The sequence below is a fragment of the Oryzias latipes genome, chromosome 1, assembly GCF_002234675.1.
Source record: "Oryzias latipes chromosome 1, ASM223467v1".
In the NCBI taxonomy this organism is placed as follows: domain Eukaryota; kingdom Metazoa; phylum Chordata; class Actinopteri; order Beloniformes; family Adrianichthyidae; genus Oryzias; species Oryzias latipes.
In genome coordinates, this window is record NC_019859.2 from 26,769,787 (window position 1) to 26,795,103 (window position 25,317).

Genomic DNA, 25,317 nt, shown 5'->3' on the forward strand with positions numbered 1-25,317 from the left:
ATTCTTTGTTTTGATTGCTTGAAATAAATCAATTCCAATTTCAATAAACCTTTTCAATCAATAATGCTATTTCAAAGACCCATTCTGATGACAATTGTGTTTTTGGAGTTTTTAACAGGTTCTTGTGGCATTTTTCTGATCATTGTAATGGTAATGTTTATTAAAGAGGGACACTTTTAATAAATGAACATTTAAATTACACGTAAATATGCCAGATTTTAGCCACAGGCTAAGTCTGCAGTCCCCTGGCGGGTGGATGTTAGTATAGAAATAAAACAAGTATTAAGAAGAAGAAATAACACATTATACAAAGCAGAATATAAAACAGAGAATGAAACAGAATAAAAACATAATATAAAACAGAGGTACAATACAATATACAAAATAAAAAATAAAAATACAGAAATAAACTAAAACAAATATTTTAAAATCAGTGTCTGTTTAGTAATAAAATGGTCCTGGTCACATGTGATTACACATTTGAGATTTCAGAAGCCAACGCTTCAATTGTTTTTTAATGATGACTAAACTTGCACTTTGATGGAAAAAATAATAAGTTTAAAATTGCATTTCTGAGTATTTCTTCATTGAAATTGTTGTGAAACAAAAGCTGACAAAAAAAATCAGTTGGAAAAAGAATGTATGTTTTGTATAAAATGTTCTTCGCTCCATTCTCATGCATCCACTTGCAGACAAATATGTGGTTCTACGTTTTCCTCGTCCAAGCTTGGATCTGGTTCAAAACTGAACGGGGGGACAGCTCCAACAAAGCTCGCCATTTTTGTTGCACCGGTAGTGTTATGTTGGGGTTGTGAGGGGCTGGAAGCTAGGGGGAGAGTGTAAACAAAGGGCTGATGGGAAGCTTGGGTTGACTTACTCCCCGTCTGAGCAAAAACTCAGAGGTGAATTTACAATTACCGGTAACTACAGATTCTCGGCGGAAACTACTTCCTCCAAAACAATTTTTTTTGTTGCTAAAAACTACATAATCATAATTAAAAGAACACTCTTTGAAAATAGATCAAAGGATAATTAACGTGACTTTAAAAAGAGGAAAATAAGAGGTGACAGCAAATTCATATAATTATCTTGCACAACAAACATAGGATATTGCACATCTGTACAGACAATGTAAAAAAGCAATGCAACACTGTTGTTATGACATTTTGCATTTTTTAATGGAGAAAATAAGCACATCCAAAATAATCAGGATGCTATTCTGATAGGGGCTCTTTCTTATTATGTTTTTTTCTGTTAAATTGACAAAATTCATCCCATTCTGTTTCATTCATGCCTGGTTTCAGAAAAGGAGGAAGACATTCAGGTGAGCCCTGCAGTTCAAGCCATTGCTGTTTGCTGCCAGCCTGCACATCTGGATGGGGGCGCTGTGACAATGACGGCTCAGAGAGCGTGGCGCTATACATCTGACACAGGAGAATTATAGAGTTAATAGTATTTAGCATGACAGGGAGAGGGAGCGGGGAGCGCAGTGCCGTGCCTGAATGCAGTATCACCCTGTTTAGTATTCTGTGCATAGCTCCTGCAGGCCCCAGAGGGCTCACCTGCCCAGAGTCTAGACGCAGAAGCGCGCGGAGACAAGCGGGATCGAGCCGACAGCCCCTGGCGCATCGGTCAGTACCGCGTTGGACAGGAGGGAAAGGGTTCCACCGCCGAAGACGCCTCGGTGAGTGAGGGGGTGGACTGGTGGGTGGGGCTCAGGCGGCCGGGTCGGCTCAGGACGCAGCCTCATACCTGCTTCCTGCGCGTTATCCATCATATTCAATCCATCTGTCTTATGCTCTGCAGGAAAGACAATACTGTACTTTTTATGCGTCTTAAAGAAGTAGAAAAGAAAGTTGATATTTTTTTCAGTCGTAAACGAAACTCAATCGAATTTCTTCAGAAACAGTTAAAAAACCACCAATGGTGTGCTTTATCAAAAATGGTAATACTGATGAATAATATTGAAAGCCATTTTTAATCTACATATCAATCAGTCAGATCAGTAGCTCTGTGATCTGTCTGCGGCTCAAAAAAAAAAAAAGATTACAAAAAAAAATCCCCGCTCCGTGCACCCCCTCCTCGACCGCTCTGAGCTCTCATCCTCGCCTGGGTATAGGACTGCGTGCCCGCTCGCGCATGCAAGCACGCGGGGAGTGTGTTGGTTTGTATGAAGTGTGCGCGTGCTCCTGGCTCGCGGGATTCACAGTGGATGACTGTCTGTGGCGAGGCGGAGGGAGACACTAGTCCGCTTCTGTGCGTCGCTCCTCCATTGAAAGTGTTTTTTTTCTTCGCGGAACACCATCGAGGGGTGAGTTAAATGCGGCGAGTCACCGACGGTTCTGGTCCGTTTGGGCCTTGATGTACCGCTACTGTCTGAGTGTTTTGGTAGGTGTGTATGGTATGTGTTTTTTGTTGGGGGGGGCTTCATCATGTATATGGGCCGGTGACTAGAATGCGGCGCATGGTCCCTTTTTCATTTCTTTCGTGTGTTAAACTTCTGTTGGGTTTTATGGGGGATGGGCACATGGTGACAGACTAAACTTTAACCACTTCACACCGGCTTTATACCTCCTAGTGCCCACCCTCCACTCCGGTCTCCCCCCACAGTGACTTAGTGAGTCCTCGGCTCATCTCCCTCCGGCGTGCCTCAACTTGCGCCAAAAGCTCACTGGCGTGTGGAAGTCAAAACGTCCTCCTTTGCACGCTCCGCATCTGCTGAAGAGGCCCGCGCGGGCAGTGTGCGATTCGTCTCGCCGCGCGGTGTTCTGTCGGTAAACGGGTTAAGGGTTTTCCAGCCGGCCCCCTTTTAGTTTCGTCTCCCCCTCCTTTCTCTCCTCTCCTCCTCTCTTCTCTCCACTCGCCATGCCGAATCCATCCCTCCGTCTGGTCTACAGTTGCATCGTTTTTGTGTCCCGGAATGACCTGTTGATGTCGGTTAAAGACGAAGCGTCGGGATCATCCTCCACTGTAGAGTCCGCCCCATCTCCCGGTAAACGACGTAATGCCGGGAACGTAGTTCTGATAAGTCAAAACATGTGTCGATGCCATATTGAGGATTTTTTTAAAATAGAGATATACAATACAGCTTAGTGATTGGCTGGCCTGTACCGAACCAGCGGAGGCGGAGGGAATTCGGTCGAAACCGACAACGCGCTGAGCAGACAGGGAGAGTCCCGAACGTAATCTCTGGTCATTTTACGTCCTCGGCTTCTCATAGACAGCAGACGTCTCTGAATCGATACATGATTGTTAAAACATATATGCTTCTTTAGTTTGAGTTTTATCTGCTGTCGACCCTTACGTTACATTCCTGCTGGGCCAGCCGCGGACAACCCTACCGGGCATGGAGACTGGCACCCTCCACGGGGTTACCTAGCTCTCCCTGCCCGGCCGCCCTGCCTCTCCGTCGGCGCGGGTGTCTCCCCCCGGGTCGAGCCGTCGACTGTGATAGCGGCGCGCGGGGTTGATGGATGCATTGTTGATGCATATAAACCACTTTTAGATGTTTGAAGTTTCTGCTCCAGCAGAGCTCAGAGGAGGCTACGCTGAAGCCACGTTCTTGTCGTACCTGCACTCACGAGTGGGGACGAATGAATCCGCATCGATCTTCGAAGATAAATACTTACATTAGAGGTCGGAGTTTCTTCTTGGACATTTAAAACGTCTAAGGCTTCTATGTTGGTACGTTTTCAGGAAACACACATTAGCTTTAGCTTTTGCCTGCAGCTAGCTAACAGGTCATCTTTAACCTTCTTAGACCAGGAAATTTAACTTAAAAATGGATTGATTGATGTTTATATTAAAAGTTCACATGTCCACTGCTCTTTTTGTGCTGTCAAGTCTACTGCAGTAGGTTAGTTCATATCTAGTGTGGTAAATTTGCTTAAAACAGAGCAAGCTAAAACAGATCAAAGTTGGTCAAAATAACCCACAGATGCCTACCCAGAGTTTAGCGTTGTGTTAGAGCATGTAATGGAGCACATTTTGACTGCAGGGCAGGGGTCAAGTGGTGTGAATGACTTCCCTTTATGCATCGTGAAAGTTGTTTTGACCTCTGACCTGCAGCGAGGAAAAAGAGATGTTGGTAGGATGTCTACAAAACCACATGTCACACATATCACACACAGGGTGTTATAAAACATAATCAATCATAATGGGCACTTACCTAAAAATATATTACTGTATTTTTATGAAGAAGGAAACACACCCTAGTAAATAAATAGTCACAAAAAGTGGTTTGTTTTCATGAGTCACAGCGAATGCCCTAGTCACAACTGCGGTTTGTGGGTAAACCGTAGGTAAATCTGTATGGGGCCCGCTCAGTATATGAAGTTGTAGATTGTTCGATGAGCTAAGTAGGCCCTAACTGTTCATGCACATTTTTTCTATGGGCATGCTGCGGGCGACAGGTCATAGCGCAAACTCAAACAACACGGAAGGGTGAAAAAGGTGAGAAGCAGGAACGTCGTTTGGATTTTTTCACCCCCCGCACACCACAAGGAGCTTGTTAGTGCTGTTCAAGTGAGAGGTGTACAGTCCTACATTCCTTGTGTACAGCCTGACTGTTGGACATTGGACAATTAAAGTGTACCTCCGGCTGTACAGTGGAGCAGTGGTTAGGGCTCTTGCCTCACAGCAAGAAGGGCCCTAGTTCAAGTCTCGGCTGGGGGACCTGAAAACAGAAGTGTGGAGTTTGCATGTTCTCTCCGTGCATGCAGGGATTTCGCCAGGGACTCTAGCTTTCTCCCACTGTCCAAAAACTCCAGCTTCCACCATTCCAAAACATGCTTCATAGGTTAATTGGTTACTCTAAATTTTCCATAACTGTGTGTATGTGAGTGTGTGTGGGTGTATGATTTGTGGCCTTGCAATAGACTGGCGACCTGTCCAGGATGTCCCCTGCCTTCGCCCACAAGTAGATAGGCTCTGGCAACCCCGTGACCCCGAAAGGTATTAAACGAGTTTAGAAGATGATGAATGAAAGTGTAGTTCCTACGTGCATCTTGATGCACACGCCGTGCCTCCAGCACTTTCGTGCAATCAGTAAGGAGCCAGCACACACCCCTTACTAACGACTGGAGTGCAGTGTAAAGGCCACCAAACATTAGCATCACCTATACGTCATAAGTGTTTGCAACTTACATTGTTCCTATAAATACTTGACAGTACACTTACTACACACGACAATTGCACGTTTGATTTTTATGACGTCCATTCATGTGGCCGTATTAGCTTAAAAGAACAACTGCAAGACACACCTGCGCTCCATTTAAGATAAAGGCGCTCCTGTCTATGAGCTTCTACGTGCTCATGCAAGCCAAAAATCTGAAGCACCTGTAAGGGTCAACACCCACATGAGTACCGTACATGTGACTAAGGCATAACCCAGCACCCATGAGGTGGATGCAATCTTTTTATTTTTGCATTTGTTTACTGATGGAGTGTTTTTATCTTGTTGTGCATGCTACATCTTAACAACTGCTTGTTTATTATTTCTATGATTGCACATACTTACACCTAGGTACTTCACTGGGACTTCTGTCTGTGTAAGTGCACACTCACAGCCATGGAAAGGGCAGATGTCGGTAAACTTCTACATCATGCATATCTAGCATTTTTGCTAGTTGGTATAGAGGGTTAGGGTAAGCACAGCATTTTTTAATCTCAATCGGTCTATTTTTATCATGCTTTTTATCATGCATTTTTATCGTGCTGAAACATACTACAAGACTGTAATCCCTGTTATCTGGAGTAATGCATTCCTATACAGCAGGCTAAGGCATATAAGAAGTTATTGTGGCCACAGTGAAAGCCACAATAACTAATTTAGGTCTATTAAGGATACAGTATAGTGCACACTTCACTTCTTAACTGGAAGAAATGGTTTGAAAACATATTTGAGTAAAAAAAAAAAAGTGAGATGTCTGAAGTAAAATTTAATTTTTGTCTTGTTGAATTTTACTTTATTGAGGAAAGTAGTTTGATGTGTTGAAACTCTTGTAGAAATGTAGAAATTCCATTACCGTTACTTTGTCTTGTTTATTTTTATGTTTCCAGTGATTAAGACATTGTTTTGTGTTTTCTGATTGTTTAGGCTCTGGTAAAGCTGCAGAATTACAGTGTAAAATTCTTCAAAATATTCATCTCTTTGTACTTAATTGTTATTGAGTAAATAAACATATTACAGCTTAGAAGATCCCTGATTAAAGTTAAATAGGTAATCTTTAAATGAAAAGACAAGTAAGAGAAAATTGATTTGGAAATTGTTTATGATTTACTGTATTTGCAGTTGATAAAGCTTACAATTTAAAAAGGAGATGTACTTTTTTTAACAATTCTGTCTAATTGTTACTAATTATGAAAGAGTTAAAGTAGTAACAATGCAATACTTTCAGACAAAACAAAATCATTCAGTTTTCTTAGGCTGTTTTGGGGCAAGTTACTTGTTTTTTATGAAAATAAAACATCTATACACTTGCACATTATTGAAAGTAATTTAATCATCACACAGTTCTAGAATTACGAGTAAGGGGTTATACAACTATGCATCAGACATTAGTAAATTTACAAGGAAGGTCGCGTGTTTGGAAAATAAAATATTACATTTAGCTTTTAAAGTGTTTCAACAAAGACAATCCAACATTACCGGTTTAATTCATGTTGCGGGACAATCCGCTGCTCAAGGATCTGAATAAATCTACTTTTTTTGTACATGTAAATTTACTTTAATAAAATTACAACTTTATTTTTTAAAACGCACAACTATTTCCTTGTAAAATTTTGACTTTTGAAATGATAAATTTAATATATTTTTTTCTTCTCTTAAAATCTTGACTTTATTCTGATAATAATTTTATGATTTTTTTTCCCTCAACATTTTATGACTTTATCCTCATATATTTATTTATTTTCTTTTATGGTGGCCCTAATACTCTGTGGTAGATAATGGATGTGAGTGGAGTCATTGCGATCATGGAGCGGCCAAAAATGACTGAATGAATCACGGCCTGCTTTTCCGTTCAACGTCCACAGTGCTTCTGAAAGCTGCTCTTTCCTGCCACTTGCTTGTATATTCTGCTGTATCTGCTGCCGTTCTGCATCGATTGCTGAATGAAAGATAAATCGAAGTACTCTAAGGAGACTTGGAAACCAGCAGATTTTGTTTAAATGGCCTCAGGCTGACCTAACTAGTTAAAATGACATCTCAAGAGTTTCTTTGACAACATTAAAATTCAATCTAAACCGGAAGAATTTCTCAGCAGCAGCAACAAAAGCTGGGTTTGAACAGTTTGAGCTGAAACTGCATCATTTAGGGCTGCATGATATGAAAGCTCTTGATGCTAATTAGTATCTTGAAGCAAATCTTTTTATGTGAATGATTTGATATGTAATTTTTCAGCTGATATATTAAAATAAATCTACCAATTAAAAAATAATATGCTTTAGTGAAAGTCCAATTGTGGCCACAGCATTGATACCAACAAAGATCTTAATAAGCCCTTTATTACTATTGCTATTGCTAACACAAGACCGTTTTTGTTAGATTGAGTCATAATAACAGCCTAGATGGCTTAGATTTTGGGCTTTACATGGGGCTTTAGTGTTTTAAAGCCAACCCAGCTCCTGTTGAGAAAAAAGGGGGGGGGGGGGGGGGTACACCGTGAACAGGTCCCCAGTCTGTTGCAGGGTCACACAACTGTGTTAGGCCTATTTAATATCAAATCGATATCCTTTATATCAGGCTGTTTTAAGGCTAACTAGTAATGCCAAAAGTACCACCAGTTAACTAGTGACAGGAAAAATTAAAATTTGAACTAGTTAACTAGTAATGTTTAAAAATGTAAACTGGTTAACTAGTGGACACTATTTGTGCTTACTAGTTAACTAGTGAAAATATAAAAAGGCCACTACTTAACTAGTTACATGCTAATTTTCACTTTTTTTGCTGTCAAAATTCACCAGTAAGGCTCCTGTAAAACTAACTTATAAACTGGTTTGACTAAAGTCTCATACTTGTTTACTAGTGACATGCAAAATGTCCACTAATTGACTAGTAAGATATATTTAATTCATATATATATATATATATATATATATATATATATATATATATATATATGTATGTATGTATGTATGTATGTATGTATGTATGTATGTATGTATGTATGTATGTATGTATGTATGTATGTATGTATGTATGTATGTATGTATGTATGTATGTATGTATGTATGTATGTATGTATATATATATATATATATATATATATATATATATATATATATATATATATATATGTATATGTATATGTATATATATGTATATGTATATATATGTATATGTATATATATGATATGTATATGTATATATATGTATATATATATATATATATGTATATGTATATATATGTATATATATATGTATATGTATATATATGTATATGTATATATATGTATATATATATGTATATATATGTATATATATATATTAGTTAGTGGAAGGAAATTGAACTAGTAGCTGAACTAGGAGACATGTAAGATAGCAAAAGGTGAAAAACTCATTTTATTTTATTCATTTAAATCTTTGTTTCTGAGCTTATGTGTTTGAGATAAAGTGGGTGTTATCACAACGCTCTTGTCGGACTCTTCCTTCTCCCAGTGGCAAGGCAAAGCTAATTACTTTACTTTATTTCTGTTAGTGGGGTCGTAGCCAGGGCACAATAGAAAGTATTATCTTTTCTTAGGGCAGCTACACTCCAAATTCTCATCACTGTGAGCACAGTTTGGCTAGCAACCGTTGCTTTGAGGTAGGCCTGGGCGAAAAATGGATTGATACGATTTTTTTTGTCACGGGCGATTTAAATAATAACTAGATTGAGTTTTTGTATAATGGCGCATTTTTGGCTCCCCAGAGCTTTCGTAGCGTTAGTTTCACATGGCATATCTTAGAAGCAGATTGTTTTTTTTACTTGTGTTTGTTTTTTGGAAAAGTCTTTCCTTTCTGATGACGGGCTTCCTTGTTGAAAGAGTCCAACTAAAACACAAGCTCAGAAAGCATCTAATGAAAAAGGTTTGAAGATAGAGGCTTAAACTGTTTATTAGTTTTGCATGAGACGTAAGGATAGACACATACAAGACTATATAACTATCCCTGATTGTCAGAGGCTCCTTTTATTTAAAAGTTGCTCATCATTATTAATCACTGTTTTACTAATGGTTCAAGCTCTTCTTTCCTGCTGGTACTAACTAGTTATTTTGTTCTTCGTGTATCACAAACTGACTTCTATCAACTTGTGCTACACTGATTGAATCTCCATTTTGGTCTTTTTTTAATCATCCATGACTAATCTTTTCTCACTTTAACCTTCCTTCCATTTGCTCTCGTACATATTTCTCCATGTATTTATGCACTGAAACCTCACACCTTTTTTATGTATCTAATGTACATCTCCATTTTTAATAGTGAAGCCATCTCTGTGTGTCCTGCAGATCCTGTGGTGCTGGGCAGAGCGTTATGGCTCAGACGCTGCAGATGGCAATCCCTAACTTTGGCAACAACATCCTGGAGTGTCTGAATGAGCAGCGGCTGCAGGGCCTCTACTGTGACATCTCCGTGGTTGTCAAAGGACATGCCTTTAAGGTCGGAGTTGTTGCTTTATGTGGAATTAATGGTCAAATATTGTGTTCTACATATGGTGTTGTTTTTATGGACTTGTGCCTGAATCTCTTCTCTGTTCTTTTCCACATCAGGCCCATCGAGCAGTGCTAGCAGCCAGCAGCACCTACTTCCGGGATCTGTTCAACGCCGGCGGTAAGAGCTCTGTGGTGGAGCTGCCTCCAGCCGTGCAGCCACAGAGCTTCCAACAGATCCTAGCCTTCTGCTACACGGGCCGCCTCAGCATGAATGTGGGAGACCAGTTTCTGCTCATGTACACTGCTGGCTTCCTCCAAATCCAGCAGATAATGGAGAAAGGGACAGAGTTTTTCCTCAAGGTAACGTGAAAACCAAGCATTTCAGAGTTCAAGAGCCTTTTTGTTCTGTGGCAAAGCATTCACTTCTGGTAAAAGAAAGCGTTACCGTGTTCTGCTTCTGTGCTAAACACATCATGGGACTTCATTAAAATTATTGTATGTGGGTGTTTTGATATGACTTTGTGACGTTACTAAATGAGACAGCTTAATGCAACGACAGCTTTCATTCCTAGTTGCAAATGAGTTGATTAGATTTAGAAGACCATGCGGCATAAATCAGTTTGCTAATGAGGACAACAAACTTTATCTTGAATGGACATCTCCTGATATCACCTTGAACATTGTTTTCAATGTACAATAAAATACAAAATGTCTTCCTATTGACAAACGTTTCAGTTAATTTGACTGAAAAAAAAATGTATGACAGAACACACATTTTTCCTTCAGCTGCTCTTTTTTATACAGCTGAACAGATCATTAGGAGTACATGGTATAATGGCTGTTCTTGTCAATCTTTGTTTATTTACCTATTTTTCACCTTAAAACTGTTGAACTTTTCCTTGTTTGGGAATTTTTTTTTTTTACAAGCATAACCTATATGTAATTTTACACATTTTTTTGTCAATTTGCCATCCTGTTTCTAGTAGGAAAACTTTTTTCTGTGAAAAGTTAAAGATATACAATATAATATTTGTTTTACTTAAAATAAATAAATATTCAGTGTAACGTTAAAAAAAAGGTTAAAATTTAGCCTCTGATATTAAAAAGCTGCTAATGCCCTGCAACAACTAAAACAGATTTCAAAATAGGATAAAGACACAATTCAAAAACAGGTTTTTTTTCAGCTGACCACATATGACAAGATCACAACAAGCAATATAACTTTAGTGAAACAACAAAGCTAAACACAACTTTTAACAAAAAATGCATGAATAATTCTGCCATTTCAACCAGAGACATGATATTTGTTGATTGGCTGAATAGGTGGCTTTTTTAACCCTGTAGAATAAAGGCTAATTCATCACATTTTCCGGCACACAGGTAAACGCACCATAAAGTAATAACATAAAGTATTTATCAGAAGCGTTGGAGGTAAATCAAAAATACAACATTCTAGTTGGAAATGAACAGTCAGCAAAACCTTTAATGACCAGAAATAACTTTCAAAACTTCTAATGGAATTTAGATGCGCTGGACTGTCCAATGACTCCTAAGAGTTAAAGGTTAAACCTTAAAAATGTGTCATTTTTTAAGTGCATACCATTTAATGCTGGAATTGTAAACATATGCCCTTTCTTTACTGTTTTGCTTGTTTGTGAAGCAAGAATAAGGCAAACTTTTTTAAAGCAGGTAGACCTGTAGAAAATTCACCCACTGTCCTATAGCAGCAGGGCTGCTTGTGATGAAACATTTGTGCATTTTCAGAAAACTGTCTCCGCGTGTCGCCCCACATTCAGGTGTCCTCTCCAAGCTGCGACTCCCAGGGTCTTCACACGGAGGAGGCCCCATCTTCCGAGCCTCAGAGTCCTGTCAATCAAACAGCTGGGGGGGGTGGAAGCAGTACAGCTGCTGCAACTGTGGGGAGACCCGCCTCTTGCCTGACACCCCTACCCCTGGTGTCTAAAGTGAAGACTGAACAGGGGGCCCCCACACCTCAGCCCGCTCCACAGCAGCAGGTATGGCATTGAAACTGAAGGCAAAACTGCAGTTTGTCAAGAAGATTTACTGAAGAAATCCTGTAAAAAGAATCATTTCCTAAAAGTTTTACTTCTGTAACACAATCCAAAGGATTTCTTATAGTCCTAAATGGTTTTAAAGGTCAGTCAGCTTCACAAATTTAATTAGCAAGTTTTAACTGAAATTAGTTTAATCTTTAATATTAAAAAACTGAAATGCACTTTTTTTATGTTGTATAAAAGAGAAGGACCCACTCCACCTTGCATAATCAGAAATAAAAGATGGAAAGATGATCGTAGTGGGGCTTTAATATAATTTGCTATCACAAACAATAGTTTTTTTGTCATTATTCATGTGTTTTTCTGTTAGTTAAAAGTTCCAAATGCAGTTTAATGGTACACCTGTACTTTTCTAAAATGAAGCTGTTTTTAAAAAATTAGTGTGAAAAAACAACAACATAGGAAAAGTTGTTTAATTTTAATTGGATAATTTTCTGTATAAGTCATTTGAAATAAGGCTAGTCTGAATCAACCAAGCCAGAATCCTTTATTTTGGAAAACTTTACAATTGCTCTTTTCAAATTTTTTTGATGGTGAATGATTTGTTAATGTTGCTGGTTTAAAACTAGAACAGACATTTTTCCTCTTCATGGCCGACATATCCGTGTGGATAAAGGATCTGTTTGTTTTAAAACGGTAGAGAAGTGACAGATCTTATCTGGCTAAGACTGTTTCCCATTCCTCAGGATAAACCTGGCAGAGCGTTATGGCTCAGCATCTATGTTTTTCATGTACAGAGCAGAGACTCTGTTCATTTGACAGTGAAGCAAAACAAACTTTCTGAAATTCTCTGTAAATGTTGACATTTGTTCACATTTCTGGAATTGAAAAACAGCTTACATGCAAGCTGGGATCAGTGATGTCATCACCTCATTTATCTAATGACAATTAAATGTAAATTTTGTGATTAAAAAAAGTCAGTCTCTGAAAAGAAAAACAATTGTGTTGCACAGCCTCTGAAATGTTTCAGAAAATTTAACAAAACTTTATTGAGACTTGGGAGCAGCACTGATGGTTTCTGTTGGATCCATTGACTGTATAAGACAAGTGGAGCGAGTGAGTGTGACATTACTCAGAAAAAGACTTACTTCTGATTCCAACGAAATGAAGTCAATTCACTCACCATTTTTTTGCAATACAGACGTCACCATGTTGGAACCAGACAATGTCAGTAAACAACAAACCCTCAGATTCTCCAGAGCAGGTTAATAAAGAGTCAACAGCATTTATTCTGGGGAAGCTTTCTTTTATTATCGTTCTCCTTCCTCCATAACACACAACATGAATGTGCGCCCCCCACTGCCCCCTAATTCCCTACCTCGTGCAGGGGTTCTCTCCTCTCTCTTACACACGCACGCGGCCCCAGCACATTTGTTTTTTCCGTCCCCAGCACATACACATCCCCATTCCACAACAGTGGGTACAGACGATCCTGGCTCCAATGCCTTCTCAAAATGAGAAGATTGTAATTGTGCTGGCTCCTTTGTGAAAATGAATTTAATACTGCAAAAAGAGCTCCGCTGTTGACAACACTGTTCTTGACATCCACTGCTAACGTTAGCTACTTCCGCAAACAACAGAGACGTTGTTCCTCGTTGAATACTCTTCTGCGCATGCAGGTCACTTCTGGGTCATTTCACGGTCACACAGGAGATCACAAAAGTTCACATTTAATTGGAAATGTAAATGGCCTTGCAAAAAAGTCTTATTTTTTCAAAAAATCGGAATTGAGCATTAAGCCCTGCAGTGTGAACATAGCCTAAGTCTCAGTGGGAAAAGGCCGGGAGAGGATCCACTATTTATTGGTTTTCCATGTTAATGTATCAGTATATTTTTTCTGACTTTTTATATTTGAAAATCACAGTTATTCGGTCATTTTTTAATTCATAAATAGTGTTATTTATTTTATTAAAAGGCTCATGAATTAATAGCACTTTATTAAATTGATTCACAAGAAAAGAAAGACAAAAGACGTTTAAAGTTTAAAGAAAAGGAGTTCTTGTGGCCCTCACAAGAAAGTTTTTGGGGACCCCACTGTAGCATCCATGTGGTGTTGTAAGATTTGTTGTTTTTCATTCTCCTGATCATTCAAACACCACATGAACGCAGCATTTCTCTTAAGATTTACACGAAGTTCATCAAGCCGTTGGTGCAATTGGCTCTAAAATGAAAACAGAAGTTTTAACCTAAAAACTCTAAAATGCTTTGTTTTAAAATATAATTTTCAATCCAAATGTTTTCATCCAGATTCCATGTATTTTCTTTCTCTCTTCACGCATCTTCTCCTGGTCCGGCCCCTTCTGTCCAATTTTAGAACCCTATGTGGCCCGCAATTTAAAATATTTGCCCACCCCTGGTGTAGACAGTAAATGGTGTATACTTGTATAGTGCCTTGAAGGCCCAAAGCGCTTTATAGTCACAGTTCCATTCATCCATTCACACACACATTCACACACGGATGTCGGCTCTGCTGCTCAACCTTCCGGCACAGGGAAAGTGGGGTTCAGTGTCTAGCCCAAGGACAATTAGACATATAGGCGGGAATCAAACCTGCAATCTTCTGATCAGAGGTCAACCGCCCCATGACAACAATAAGCACTTGATCTGTCGTCTGTATTTCAGATTTGAAAAAAAAAAATCAGGTTTGATTGACAATCACTTCTCACAATGAGCTTTTTTTCCTTCATGGCGTCATGATGAAAGGGTCCATTCACGCAGCACTGTTAGTGTGACTCGCCCACCTATATGAATACTGCCACGTTTTCGAGTTAGCCTTCATGAATGTGCGATTTAACCCTTGTGCTATCTTAGATGACCCCACCCTCACATTGAGGTGTTCTCCCTATCATGACAAAGGTGGATAAAGGTGGAAAGATTTCATGTAATCCATGGAAACCAGTGAGGTTCACAAATCATTGAAGAAAAAAGGTTCAGCGCACTGTCTGGTGGGTCTAGATGACCCAACTCCCAATGTTAAAGTGCCTAGGATAGCACAAGGGTTACATGAATGTGCACTGTAGGAAAAAATAACTAAGTTTTCCATGGTGAGATGAAAGCGTAATAATTCCTGTATTTTGAAACTGTTTCCGGTGAGCGCACAGGTGGGGCGATATGAGCACGTGTGAGTGGGAAAAAAGCTAAACTGATTCAAGAGCTGTTGTACAAGTTTATGACTGCACAACTCATTTTATTTGGTCACGTTTTCGGCGTCACAGCTGCTGACATTTATGAAGTTATAAGTTTACTTTGTTGAATATTAACCAAGCAAGGTCAGAATATACCCAGACTTTCTTTCTTTTCTGCCAAATGTCAATATGAAATGTAAACAAGTTTTAAAGTTAATACTACAGCTGATCACCACTCCATGCACGGGAGGGGGAAAAAATGAATAATGACGCTGTTCCCCTGTGGAAAATATTTTATCACTAGAATCAGCAAAATAAGGAATAAGTAAAAACATTTATCTTTACATGCAATAAAGGGCACCATCAAAGAATTAACTTACATTTAGCTACTGTCTCATAATGTAACAACAGATGAATAAGCCAAAAGCATACGCCTTTGTTTTGTTAAAGGTTGTGAAGTTCTTTGAAAAATTGAGGATATTTTGTTTTGACATATCCAATTCTATTGCTGTAGGTACGACATACCAAAAATGCAGCATTTTGGTTTCAAACAAACATACCATAGTTACAATACTATTTCAACTTTGGCCTGTTTTCCTTGTGCCATATTTTTATGAAAGCACTTTTTTGAGGTAATGCGAAAATGTGTTTTTAAAAAAAACTATTTGACCTGCTGTTTGTGAATTAGATAAAATGTCAAATATATAGGAAATGTTTTTGAATTTCTTTGTATTAGAATTCACACTGTAGTTTGTGATGGCACAATTTCCAAAGAGAACATTTCACGTTGGCACTTCATGCCATAAACATTGCTGACCCCTGGTTTATATCTTGAATAACTTGCAATAAAGAAAAGAAAAACATCATGAAAAAAATAAGATTAACAAGAACATGTTAAAAAATGTAGCACAGCAAGAATGATTATTCTGATAAAGATAATGTCTTAGTAATAGCTCTTTATTTGTCAGTATAAGTTTATGGGACTTTGGTTCCTCCGCACCAGCAGGCACTATTTTGAAACTCCAAGGGGGAGGGGTTCCTCAGACTTTTTCTCATGTCATGTTCATTTCACTAAATCAAGTCTGTCAGGTCTTTGCTTTCAAAGTACTCAGATTTTTAGGAGCTGTTTAAAAACCTCTGGTATTCATCTGTTTTGACACGTTTTTCTTTTTGTTTTGTTTTTCCTCAGCAAGAGAGCTCTCCCTATTCTGTGGTCTGCACCCCTGTGGCCAAGCGGCTATGGGAGGGGGGGAGCCGGGATGGAGGAGGGGGGTCTGGAGGAGGGGGGGGAGGTGGAATGAGGAAGGCTGCACGCTACTCCTCCTCCTCCTCTTCTTCCTCATCTTCCAACACAATAATGCAGGACGGTTTGGGGCGTGGAGCAACAGCTAATGCCGCGATGGTGGGGAGTGGCGGCGGGGGCACCGTTTCTTTAGGGGGAGGACTTGGAGGACTGCACAACCACAACAGCAGCAACCACATCAGCGGTGGGACTCCTGAGGGCACCAGCCCGGGCACAATGAGCATGTACACCAGCGACTCACCCATCAGTTACCACGACGATGAGGAGGAGGACGACATAACGGACGAGAGCGCCGAGGAGCAATACAGGCAGATCTGCAACATGTACACCATGTACAGCATGCTGAACGCTGGGGCAGCAGGTGCGTCTGGGCGGAGACCACTGTGGGGTGGAGCTTCTGAAGAGAGGATGTTTACAGAACCTCTGCAAGGCTGACAACTCTTATGTTCAAAAAAACATGAAGAGGTCACTATTCTGAACTCTGTACAGTTGTGGTTCGTTGAAAAGAACTTTTAAAGTTACATCATGGAGTAAAAGAAACTGTTGTGTTGAAATGCAGATGAAATGACCATAAAATATTTAAATCTGCATGCATCCCTTATAAGGCCATAGTCACAACTGCCCTTACAGGTGGATATAGGGTGTCTGTGGGCAAAGAATGGTCCAACCTGCTTGGGATAGTCCGCACGAAATATCAAAGTCGTAGATCACTCTTTGGGCCTGTTGAGCTGAAATGTTCATGCACATTTTTTTATGGGCATGCTGCGGTTGTCAGGTCATAGCGCACACTTATACAACATGTAAGGGTAAGTAAGGGTATAGTAGGTGAGACACAGGCATGTCGTACGACCATGTATGGACCCGGACAACCCAAAAACCCGCAGCACCTGTATGGGTGCATGTGACTAAGGCTTTATTCACACAAACACCAGCAACATTTGTTTTCTCGTTTATTTCTTTCCTAATGTAACTGAAGACATTTCTTTCTTGGCTCCAGTGGTGGAGGAGCGGGTGGAGGCTCTTCCAGACTTGGCCCCTGACTCAGGGAGTGGGCGGGGGGGCAGAGGGGGCAGGTCCCGGCAGGACTTGGCCTCACTGCCCGCAGAGCTCATCAACCAGATAGGGAACCGCTGCCATCCAAAGCTGTATGAGGAAGGTGACCCTGCAGAGAAACTGGAGCTGGTGAGCGGCACGTCCGTCTTCATCTCCCGCGCCCAGCTCATGAACTGCCACGTCAGCGCTGGCACCCGCCACAAAGTGCTACTCAGACGGCTGCTGGCGGCTTTCTTTGACAGGTCGGTGTCTGAAATCACTGCTATGCGCCACTCTGTCACATCTTTTATTGTGTTGTAGTTTGTTAGCAGAAAAATAAGCAAAGTATGTCAGAGCTGTGAAAAGGCACAGATGCAGCGGACACATTGACAGGAAGTGAATGAACAGGCAGAGTCTTTGAAAATCATCAGAGTGAGCAGAGCTGCAGCTTCAGGAGAAAGCCTGTGGTCAGCATTTCTTTTTCTAACTTTGTCATTTAGGAGGAATGATGATGGCTGCTTCTGGAAAACACTCACGTGTGTTGAACATTCCAAACACGTCTGTTTATCTAACTGATGATTCTAAAAACATCATGTTTGATGGACTTTATTAATCCTACAAGATGTAATAATACTGTGTTATAAATTTAAATACTAAGAAGATTGGATATTCCATCTAGACTGCCTTGTTAGAGCCCGATGGCTGATGGGGGGGCAAACAGATTTAGGTGCGGAGGGGTGGGTTGAGTTGTTTCGATGTTGGGCTCCATTTTAAACGGTTCATGCTGGTAGCTCAGGCCAGAACTGGTTCCAGTACTGGAGTGTGCCTGAAAAAATAATAAAAATTGAAAGAATCTTTACTAAGAAAATGTTTATTCATCAAAATCAGTTGATGGGATTATTTTGAATTGTTTAACGCAAGAATAAAATGTATCGATAAAGTTCCACATTTGTTCAGTTTAGGATAGGATCTTACTCAAACCAAAGCGACTTTAGAATGGAAATGAGACACATGCATAATTAACAGAACTGTGTCAAATGCTGAATATAATCCTGGGAATTAAATTCAAATTGTCGGTGTTGCCCAGCACTTTAAAAAGAGGAAGTCTAAAAATAGAAAAATAACACTAATCTTAAGAGGAAAACCACTAGAAAACAGTAAATATCCGACGACGCAACAAGTCATTTTTACTTAACAAGAAATCTTATAAGATATCAAAATCTTGAAACAAGGAGACCTGCAGGACTGTTGTGCATACCGTTATTTCACCTGATTATAAGTCGCACCATTACATATTTAAAGGATAAAACATTTTGTACATACATAAGCTGCACCTGTCTATAAGCTGCATGTGCCCACATTGAAACATGTGTTGTAGAATGAGGATGAGTATGTGTTGAAACCGCGCCGCAGCGTGTGGAAGAAAGAGGGGAGAGCTTGTGCAGCGCAAGAGGGGGCGCTCTCACTAACTCTTGCGCTGCTCCTTCCTCTTACACACGCAGTGGGCTGACACACACACATACTCATTCTACAACACCTATACAGTTAGTTAACTAGTTGGATAGTTAGTTGTTACTGTCATTTGTTAATAAAGAATAGTGTGTTGTAATTATTAGTTGTACCGGTATTCATTTGCGATGCGCCGGGGGGATTTTGTGTTTGGGGGGGGTAAACTGTGACGCAGCAACTCCTGCTGCTTCATCACCGTGGTGATCACAAATCCCACACCGTCACAGCTCTATTCCAAACAATGCCTGTGACGCGGCAGTAAGACGGCAGCAATATGTTAGTAACAGCACTAACAGGGCTGGTTAAAAAAAAACATACCGGTAAAAGTCACTGAGAGCAGCAGTAACTTGTAGGCACCTCTGCGCGGCACGCGCCTCCTGTGCACTGAAACCATGGAAATCTTCCTCCTCAGTGTCGGATTGGAATAGCATCAGATAGTCTTCACTACACTCTCTCTGTCTCTCCTTCCTTTACGCTGTCAGTGTCACTCTCATCCTGAGGCAAATTCCATCCTCAGCTTGCACTGTCCTCTCCGTCACGCAGCAGACTGGCTTTTCCAAACCTGTTGGTGATGGTGGATTTTTTCACACTGCTTTTATCGATTGCTTTTAACTTGAAAGCTCCATCATATGCATTTCTTCTTGCATTTTCCATGATGAGGGTCTGTTCCTGCTATTCATTCACAAAGCAGGAATTTACATTAAACTTGCGTCTTCGTCGACACATACATCGTATTCCCCCTGTCTCACTGTTACCCTTTCTGCTCGACCGCCCCTAGCGGCCGTTAGAGAAAATGCATTAAAAAATGCATAAATTAGCTGCATCATTGAATAAGCCGCAGGGTTGAAAGTGTGTGACAAAAGTAGCATAAATTACGGTACATTTAAAGTCGTGACCTCTTTAGCTGGAGAAGCAGACTTTTCAGTTTCTCCTTTCATAAAAGTCAGAAAGCTGGGTGGACTTGTGTGCACATGGGGGGACCAAGATGCATCTCTGATGTCCTATTAGTGTATAAAGAACAATTCGATGAAAACTGTGTTTTTGGAGTGTATAACATGTTCTTGTGGGATTTTTCTGATGATGGAAGACATATACAGTACAGACCAAAAGTTTGGACACACCTTCTCATTCAAAGAGTTTTCTTTATTTTCATGACTATGAATTAACACATGTGGAATTATATACGTAACAAAAAAGTGTGAAACAACTGAAAATATGTCATATTGTAGGTTCTTTATAGTAGCCACCTTTTGATTTGATTACTGCTTTGCACATCCTTGGCATTCTCTTGATGAGCTTCAAAAGGCAGACACCTGACATGTTTTTCACTTCACAGGTGTGCCCTGCCAGGTTTAATAAGTGTGATTTCTTGCCTTATAAATGGGGTTGGGACCATCAACTGTGTTGTGCAGAAGTCAGGTGGATACAGAGCTGATAGTCCTACTCAATAGAGTGTTAGACTATTATGGCAAGAAAAAAGCAGCTAAGAAAAACGAGTGGCCATCATTACTTTAAGAAATGAAGGTCAGTCAGTCTGAAAAATTGGAAAAAACTTTGAAAGTGTCCCCAAGTGCAGTCACAAAAACCATCAAGTGATACAAAGAAACTGGCTCACATGCAGACCGCCCCAGGAAAGGAAGACCATGAGTCACCTCTGCTGCAGAGGATGAGTTCATCCAAGTCACCAGCCTCAGAAATGGCAGGTTAACAGCAGCTCAGATTAGAGAGCAGGTCAATGGCACACAGAGTTCTAGCAGCAGACACATCTCTACAACAACTGTTAAAAGGAGACAGTGTGAATTAGGCCTTCATGGTAGAATGTCTGCTAAAGAAAGGCAACAAGCAGAAGAGACTTGTATGGGCTAAAGACCACAAGGAATGGACATTAGACCAGTGGAAATCTGTGCTTTGGTCTGATGAGTCCAAATTGGAGATTTATGGTTCCAACCACCATGTCTTTGTGCGACGCAGAAAAGGTGAACAGATGGACTCTTCATGCCTGGTTCCCACCGTGAAGCATGGAGGAGGGAGGGGAGGTGTGATGGTGTGGGGGTGCTTTGCTGGTGACACTGTTGGGGATTTATTCCAAAATGAAGGCATACTGTACCAGCATGGCTACCACAGCATCTTGCAGTGGCATGCTATTCCATCCGGTTTGCGTTTAGTTGAACCATCATTTATTTTTCAAGAGGACAAAGACCCCTAACACACCTCCAGGCTGTGTAAGGGCTATTTGACCAAGAAGGAGAGTGATGGGGGGCTGTGCTAGATGACCTGGCCTCCACAGTCACTGGACCTGAACCCAATTGAGATGGTTTGGGGTGAACTGGACTGCAGAGTGAAGGCAAAAGGGCCAACAAGTGCTAAGCATCTCTGGGAACTCCTTCAAGACTGTTGGAAGACCATTTCAGGTGACTCCCTTTTGAAACTCATCAAGAGAATACCAAGAGTGTGCAAAGCAGTAATTAAAGCAAAAGGCGGCTCCTATGAAGAACCTACAATATGACATATTTTCAGTTGTTTCACACTTTTTTGTTATGTATATAACTCCACATGTGTTGTTTTATAGTTTTGATGCATTCAGTGTGAATCTACAATTTTCATAGTCGTGAAAATAAAGAAAACTTTGAGTGAGATGGTGTGTCCAAACATTTGGTCTGTACTGTTAACCAGGAGCAGATCTAAAAAGGCCTGAAAAATAGCTTATTTTTTAAGTAGAAATACGCTGGGTGGGCCACAAACTCCCTGCTCTGGTCCATAAGTCATCCACTTGCAGACAAATGGATCTACATAGGTCTTTGTTTTACTCGTCCAAGCTGGTATCTGGCTCAAACCTGTACGGCTGGATAGCTTCGATCTTGCTCACCATTTTTGTTGCACAGGTTATATTATGTTGGTGTTGTGAGGGGATGTAAATTAGCAGGAGAGCGCGTAAACAGACCTATCTGTTAGGGGGAGGGGAAGGGAGAGCGAGGTTGCTCACGTCAGCAGTCCCGCAACTAATATTAATAATAATGGTTTGGATTTATCTGCGCTTTTCAAGTCATTCAAAGCGCTTACTTTGAATAATTCCATTATTCATTCACTCCTCATTCATAACTAAGAGGTGAAGTTAGGGTTAATGGCCGACAAAGTATGCATTATCACTTAACGCATGCCGTGGAAGCCTGAACCGTCCAACCCGAACACTTCCGCGAAGTGCGTTAAAAAGTGATAATGCATACTTTGAAGGCCATTAACCCGCTTTTACCATGGTCACTTACAAAAGAAATAAATATTAACCTGTTTTTAGTCCTTAATTCTTTTTTTTCTTTTCTTTTTTTTTTTTTTTTTGGATCGCTTTTTTTCACAAAAAGCTGACTATTTGTTACATGGTGCGGTGCCTTGTCATGGTAACAAGACAAGGTGCTGCACCACTGCTACAGTCAAGATTTGTTGTTTTAAAGAATCCGGTGCATTGATACAGAAGATTTAAGATAGGTGACCGGAACTTCTTTTTTGGGGAGTGCGGTTATCACTGTGCGTTATCCCTGTTTAATGCACACCCAGCAGCCAATCAGAATCAAGTATTCACCCAGATGGTACAATTTCTAATTAACTACTGCACTCTGCGGAAATTATGTCAAAGAAAACAACACAGTTTTCCAAAGTTTGGCTAAGAAAGTCCATCCATGCATCAATCCATCTTCTTTAGTTCACCTGGGATTGGGTCACGGGGGCTGCAGTCTAAGCAAAAATGCCTAGACTTCCTCCTCCCCGGCCACTTCCTCCAACTCCTCTGGGGTGACCCTGAGGTGTTCTCAGGCCAACCATGTCAGTGGGATTGAGGAGATCCTAAAAGTATTCCGCCCAAAAATGTCTGCAGTCAACAGCTCCCTACCTGCACTGAAAATGGTGCCTGCAGAGAACAGCTGTCTCCTCCTGAGGCGCCTGACTGTTTGCCAGAATCTCTTCGAGGCCAACCATTGGTCCTTCTCAATGGCCTCACCGAAATCCTCCCAGGACCAAGTTTTTGTCTCCACAACAGCCAGGTCGCAGGTCGCGTAACCCTTGTGCTATCCTAGGCACTTTAGCGTTGGGAGTTGGGTCATCTAGACCCACTAGACAGTGCTCTGAACCTTTTTTCTTCAATGATTTGTTATCTTCACTGGTGTCCATGGATTACATGAAATCTTTCCACCTTTATCCACCTTTGTCATGGTAGGGAGAACACGTCAATGTAAGGGTGGGGTCATCTAAGATAGCACAAGGGTTATATCCTGTCAGCTGCCACTAAAGACTGACAAGCCAGCCAGGCTTGGTAGGACTTACCCTTAGCCTTACTTCCGTTGTCCATCACCGGGTTGGGGCGCCACCGCCGTGACAGGCACCAGAGACCTTGAGACCACAGCTCCAAACAGTAGCAGAGATAATAGGAGTTAAAGACTTCCCTGATGGAGGTCCCAGCCAGATGGTCCCAGCAGACCCTCACAGTACTTTTGGGTCGGGGAGAAGTTCCATGACTGGCCCAGACTCGGGTCATGGATCATGGATCATGGCTTGGCTAAAAACAGCATAATCATAATCAAAAGACCACTGGAAACACTTTTGCAATAGATCAAAAGATGATTGGAGTGACTTTTGCCTAGAAAAAAAAGTAATCAGAAATTCAGTTTGTAAAAGTTTCAGATGATGACTTCTCTGTTTCTCCTCCAGGAGTACTCTGGCTAACAGCTGTGGGACTGGAATCCGCTCATCAACAAATGACCCCAGTCGCAAACCTCTTGACAACAGAGTGCTGCATGCTGTCAAATGTGAGTACACTAGAAGATATGTCTCCACGAGGATAGTTTGGTACCATCTTCAAGCCTAACTCTGATACTCTGATTGTCAGACTGACTGTTTTTACATAATCTTCTTTGGTTTCCTCCAGTCTACTGCCAGAACTTTGCTCCCAGTTTCAAGGAGAGTGAGATGAACGCCATCGCAGCTGACATGTGCACCAACGCCCGCCGCGTTGTCCGGAAGAGCTGGATCCCCAAGCTTAAGCTACTGATGGCTGACAGTGACGCCTACTCTGCCTTCCTGGCTGACAGCGTGAAGATGGAGGCCGAAGTACTGGGGGCGGAGCAAGGCTTTGATCCCGCCTCACTGGAAGCTGTTGCAGCAGCGGCAGCTGCCAGCAGCAGCGAGGCGGGAAGCGGAGCTGTTCCAGCAGACAGCATCCAGGGGGCAGCAGGGGATGGCAGCACTTTGTTTTGAGTGAGTGATCAGACAAATGGACAAAAAAACAAACAACTAATGGAAGTAAAGACGGTCAGGAGCTTTGACCGCCATGACAGTTTGGGGACCTGTTTCTTCTTATTTTACCTCCCAAGTTCACTTTGTTGTGCTTTCCTTCCCTGGTATGCGTAGATGTTGGTCTCCCAGGTTAGACTGTTACAGGCTGATCTTCTGGTGGAGAACGGCAGAAGGACACAGAGAAGAGTAGAGGAGCAGAGAATTTAAAGAAGTCCCCCTCCCACACCTCTTCTCTCCAAACTTCGCGTTTCAGCCGTTTTCTTATCATGATCAATCATAGACATTCCCTGGGGAGGAAGGCGGTAAATCCCTTTCCTCCCCCAAACTCCGGTAACACTGTTGTTTTGATATTTGAATGTATGCGGGGGGTGGAGCATCCGAACAGTAGAGTCGCATGCGTGAGATTGTGCTGAGCCCTTTAAGTTTGTTTGTTGTTTTGTGCTCCAGGACCTTTCCTGAGAATGCGGGCTCCACAAGGACCCAGAGGAGCATCCAAAAATCCTCCTGAGGGCTTCCTGAGGGAATGACCCCCTAGGTCTGAGACGTGCTGCTGATTCAGCAGGTTTTATTGGCTTTATGACCACAACCTTCCCTTATTTTACTTCTGAAAAACATGTTTACTTTTTTTGTCTTTTGTGTGATTTTTATTTTCTGAGGCCCTCAAGGGATAAAAAAAATTGTAACTGATGGTTGTATAAGAGTTTGCGTGACATAAATGCACTGTGTTATTTCTTGCCGGCTGAGTACAATCGAACTAAGTTTTTGTACGTATAAGAAAGAGAAGAGAGCCTTTTATTTAGAAAAATTAAAAGAGAAAAAAAATTAAGCTAAAATCCAATTTTTATCACAGTTTTTTTTTAAAGAAAAGTTGAAAGAAGGTTTTTTCCATCAGCAAGTTTTGCCTTGTGAGTTCAAGTACTTTTGTGTGTACGAGTTCAGTCCAGCTCCTGTTGAAATGGATTTCCCTGAGAATATTTGCATTCACTGGTGACAGCACAGCTCTCCTCAGGCGCAGTACCGGTGTCGATTACATGGCTAATTCGGGAACGGTGAAGGAAGCGTCTCTGTGGGGTCTGTGCTGGTTGGTTTAGAGGAACAAAACGTGAGCAGGAAGTCAGACGGCGAGTTTTCAAACAATTCGTTCATCCCTCACAACCCTGATGCTCGTTATGTCACTGTCAGCTTCTTCAAACACCAAAAGCAATGTGGGAATTAAAACGCGCCAACTATCAGGGGTTGGGTTTCTGTAAGCTGCAGAGCGTCCCAGAAGAACCAGGTCCAGACCAGAACGTTCTGTCTGTTAGCTAGAACGTTGGCTAAAAAGTTAGGAAAAAAAAGTTGAAAGAACCCTGAAAGTAAG

General features: G+C 41.1%; 1 protein-coding gene across 5 annotated transcripts; it reads left to right on the forward strand.

Moving 5' to 3' along the window:
* Positions 1-1,083: 1,083 nt before the first annotated feature.
* On the forward strand, positions 1,084-25,294 carry nacc1 (nucleus accumbens associated 1). 5 transcript variants are annotated; one of them, XM_020699626.2, is made up of 8 exons: positions 1,084-1,684; positions 9,490-9,640; positions 9,751-9,993; positions 11,430-11,648; positions 16,023-16,497; positions 17,134-17,431; positions 23,373-23,470; positions 23,590-25,294. In XM_020699626.2, exons 2-8 carry the CDS (start codon positions 9,515-9,517, stop codon positions 23,916-23,918), a joined length of 1,788 nt encoding a protein of 595 aa, XP_020555285.1. In that variant the 5' UTR covers positions 1,084-1,684; positions 9,490-9,514; the 3' UTR covers positions 23,919-25,294. The 5 variants fall into 5 exon arrangements, with proteins under 5 accessions (XP_020555285.1, XP_023815003.1, XP_023815002.1 ...); XM_023959235.1 differs by lacking the exon at positions 1,084-1,684 and adding an exon at positions 1,695-2,311; XM_023959234.1 differs by lacking the exon at positions 1,084-1,684 and adding an exon at positions 2,300-2,388.
* The last annotated feature ends 23 nt before the right edge of the window (positions 25,295-25,317 follow it).

What these genes read in the sequence shown, in the direction of transcription:
- nacc1 (XM_020699626.2), top strand. Translation starts at nt 9,515, where the DNA reads ATGGCTCAGACGCTGCAGATGGCAATCCCTAACTTTGGCAACAACATC. An exon ending in GGACAGAGTTTTTCCTCAAG is followed by an intron (nt 9,994 to 11,429) that starts GTAACGTGAAAA and finishes CCCCACATTCAG; the next exon opens with GTGTCCTCTCCAAGCTGCGA. An exon ending in GCTGAACGCTGGGGCAGCAG is followed by an intron (nt 16,498 to 17,133) that starts GTGCGTCTGGGC and finishes TCTTGGCTCCAG; the next exon opens with TGGTGGAGGAGCGGGTGGAG.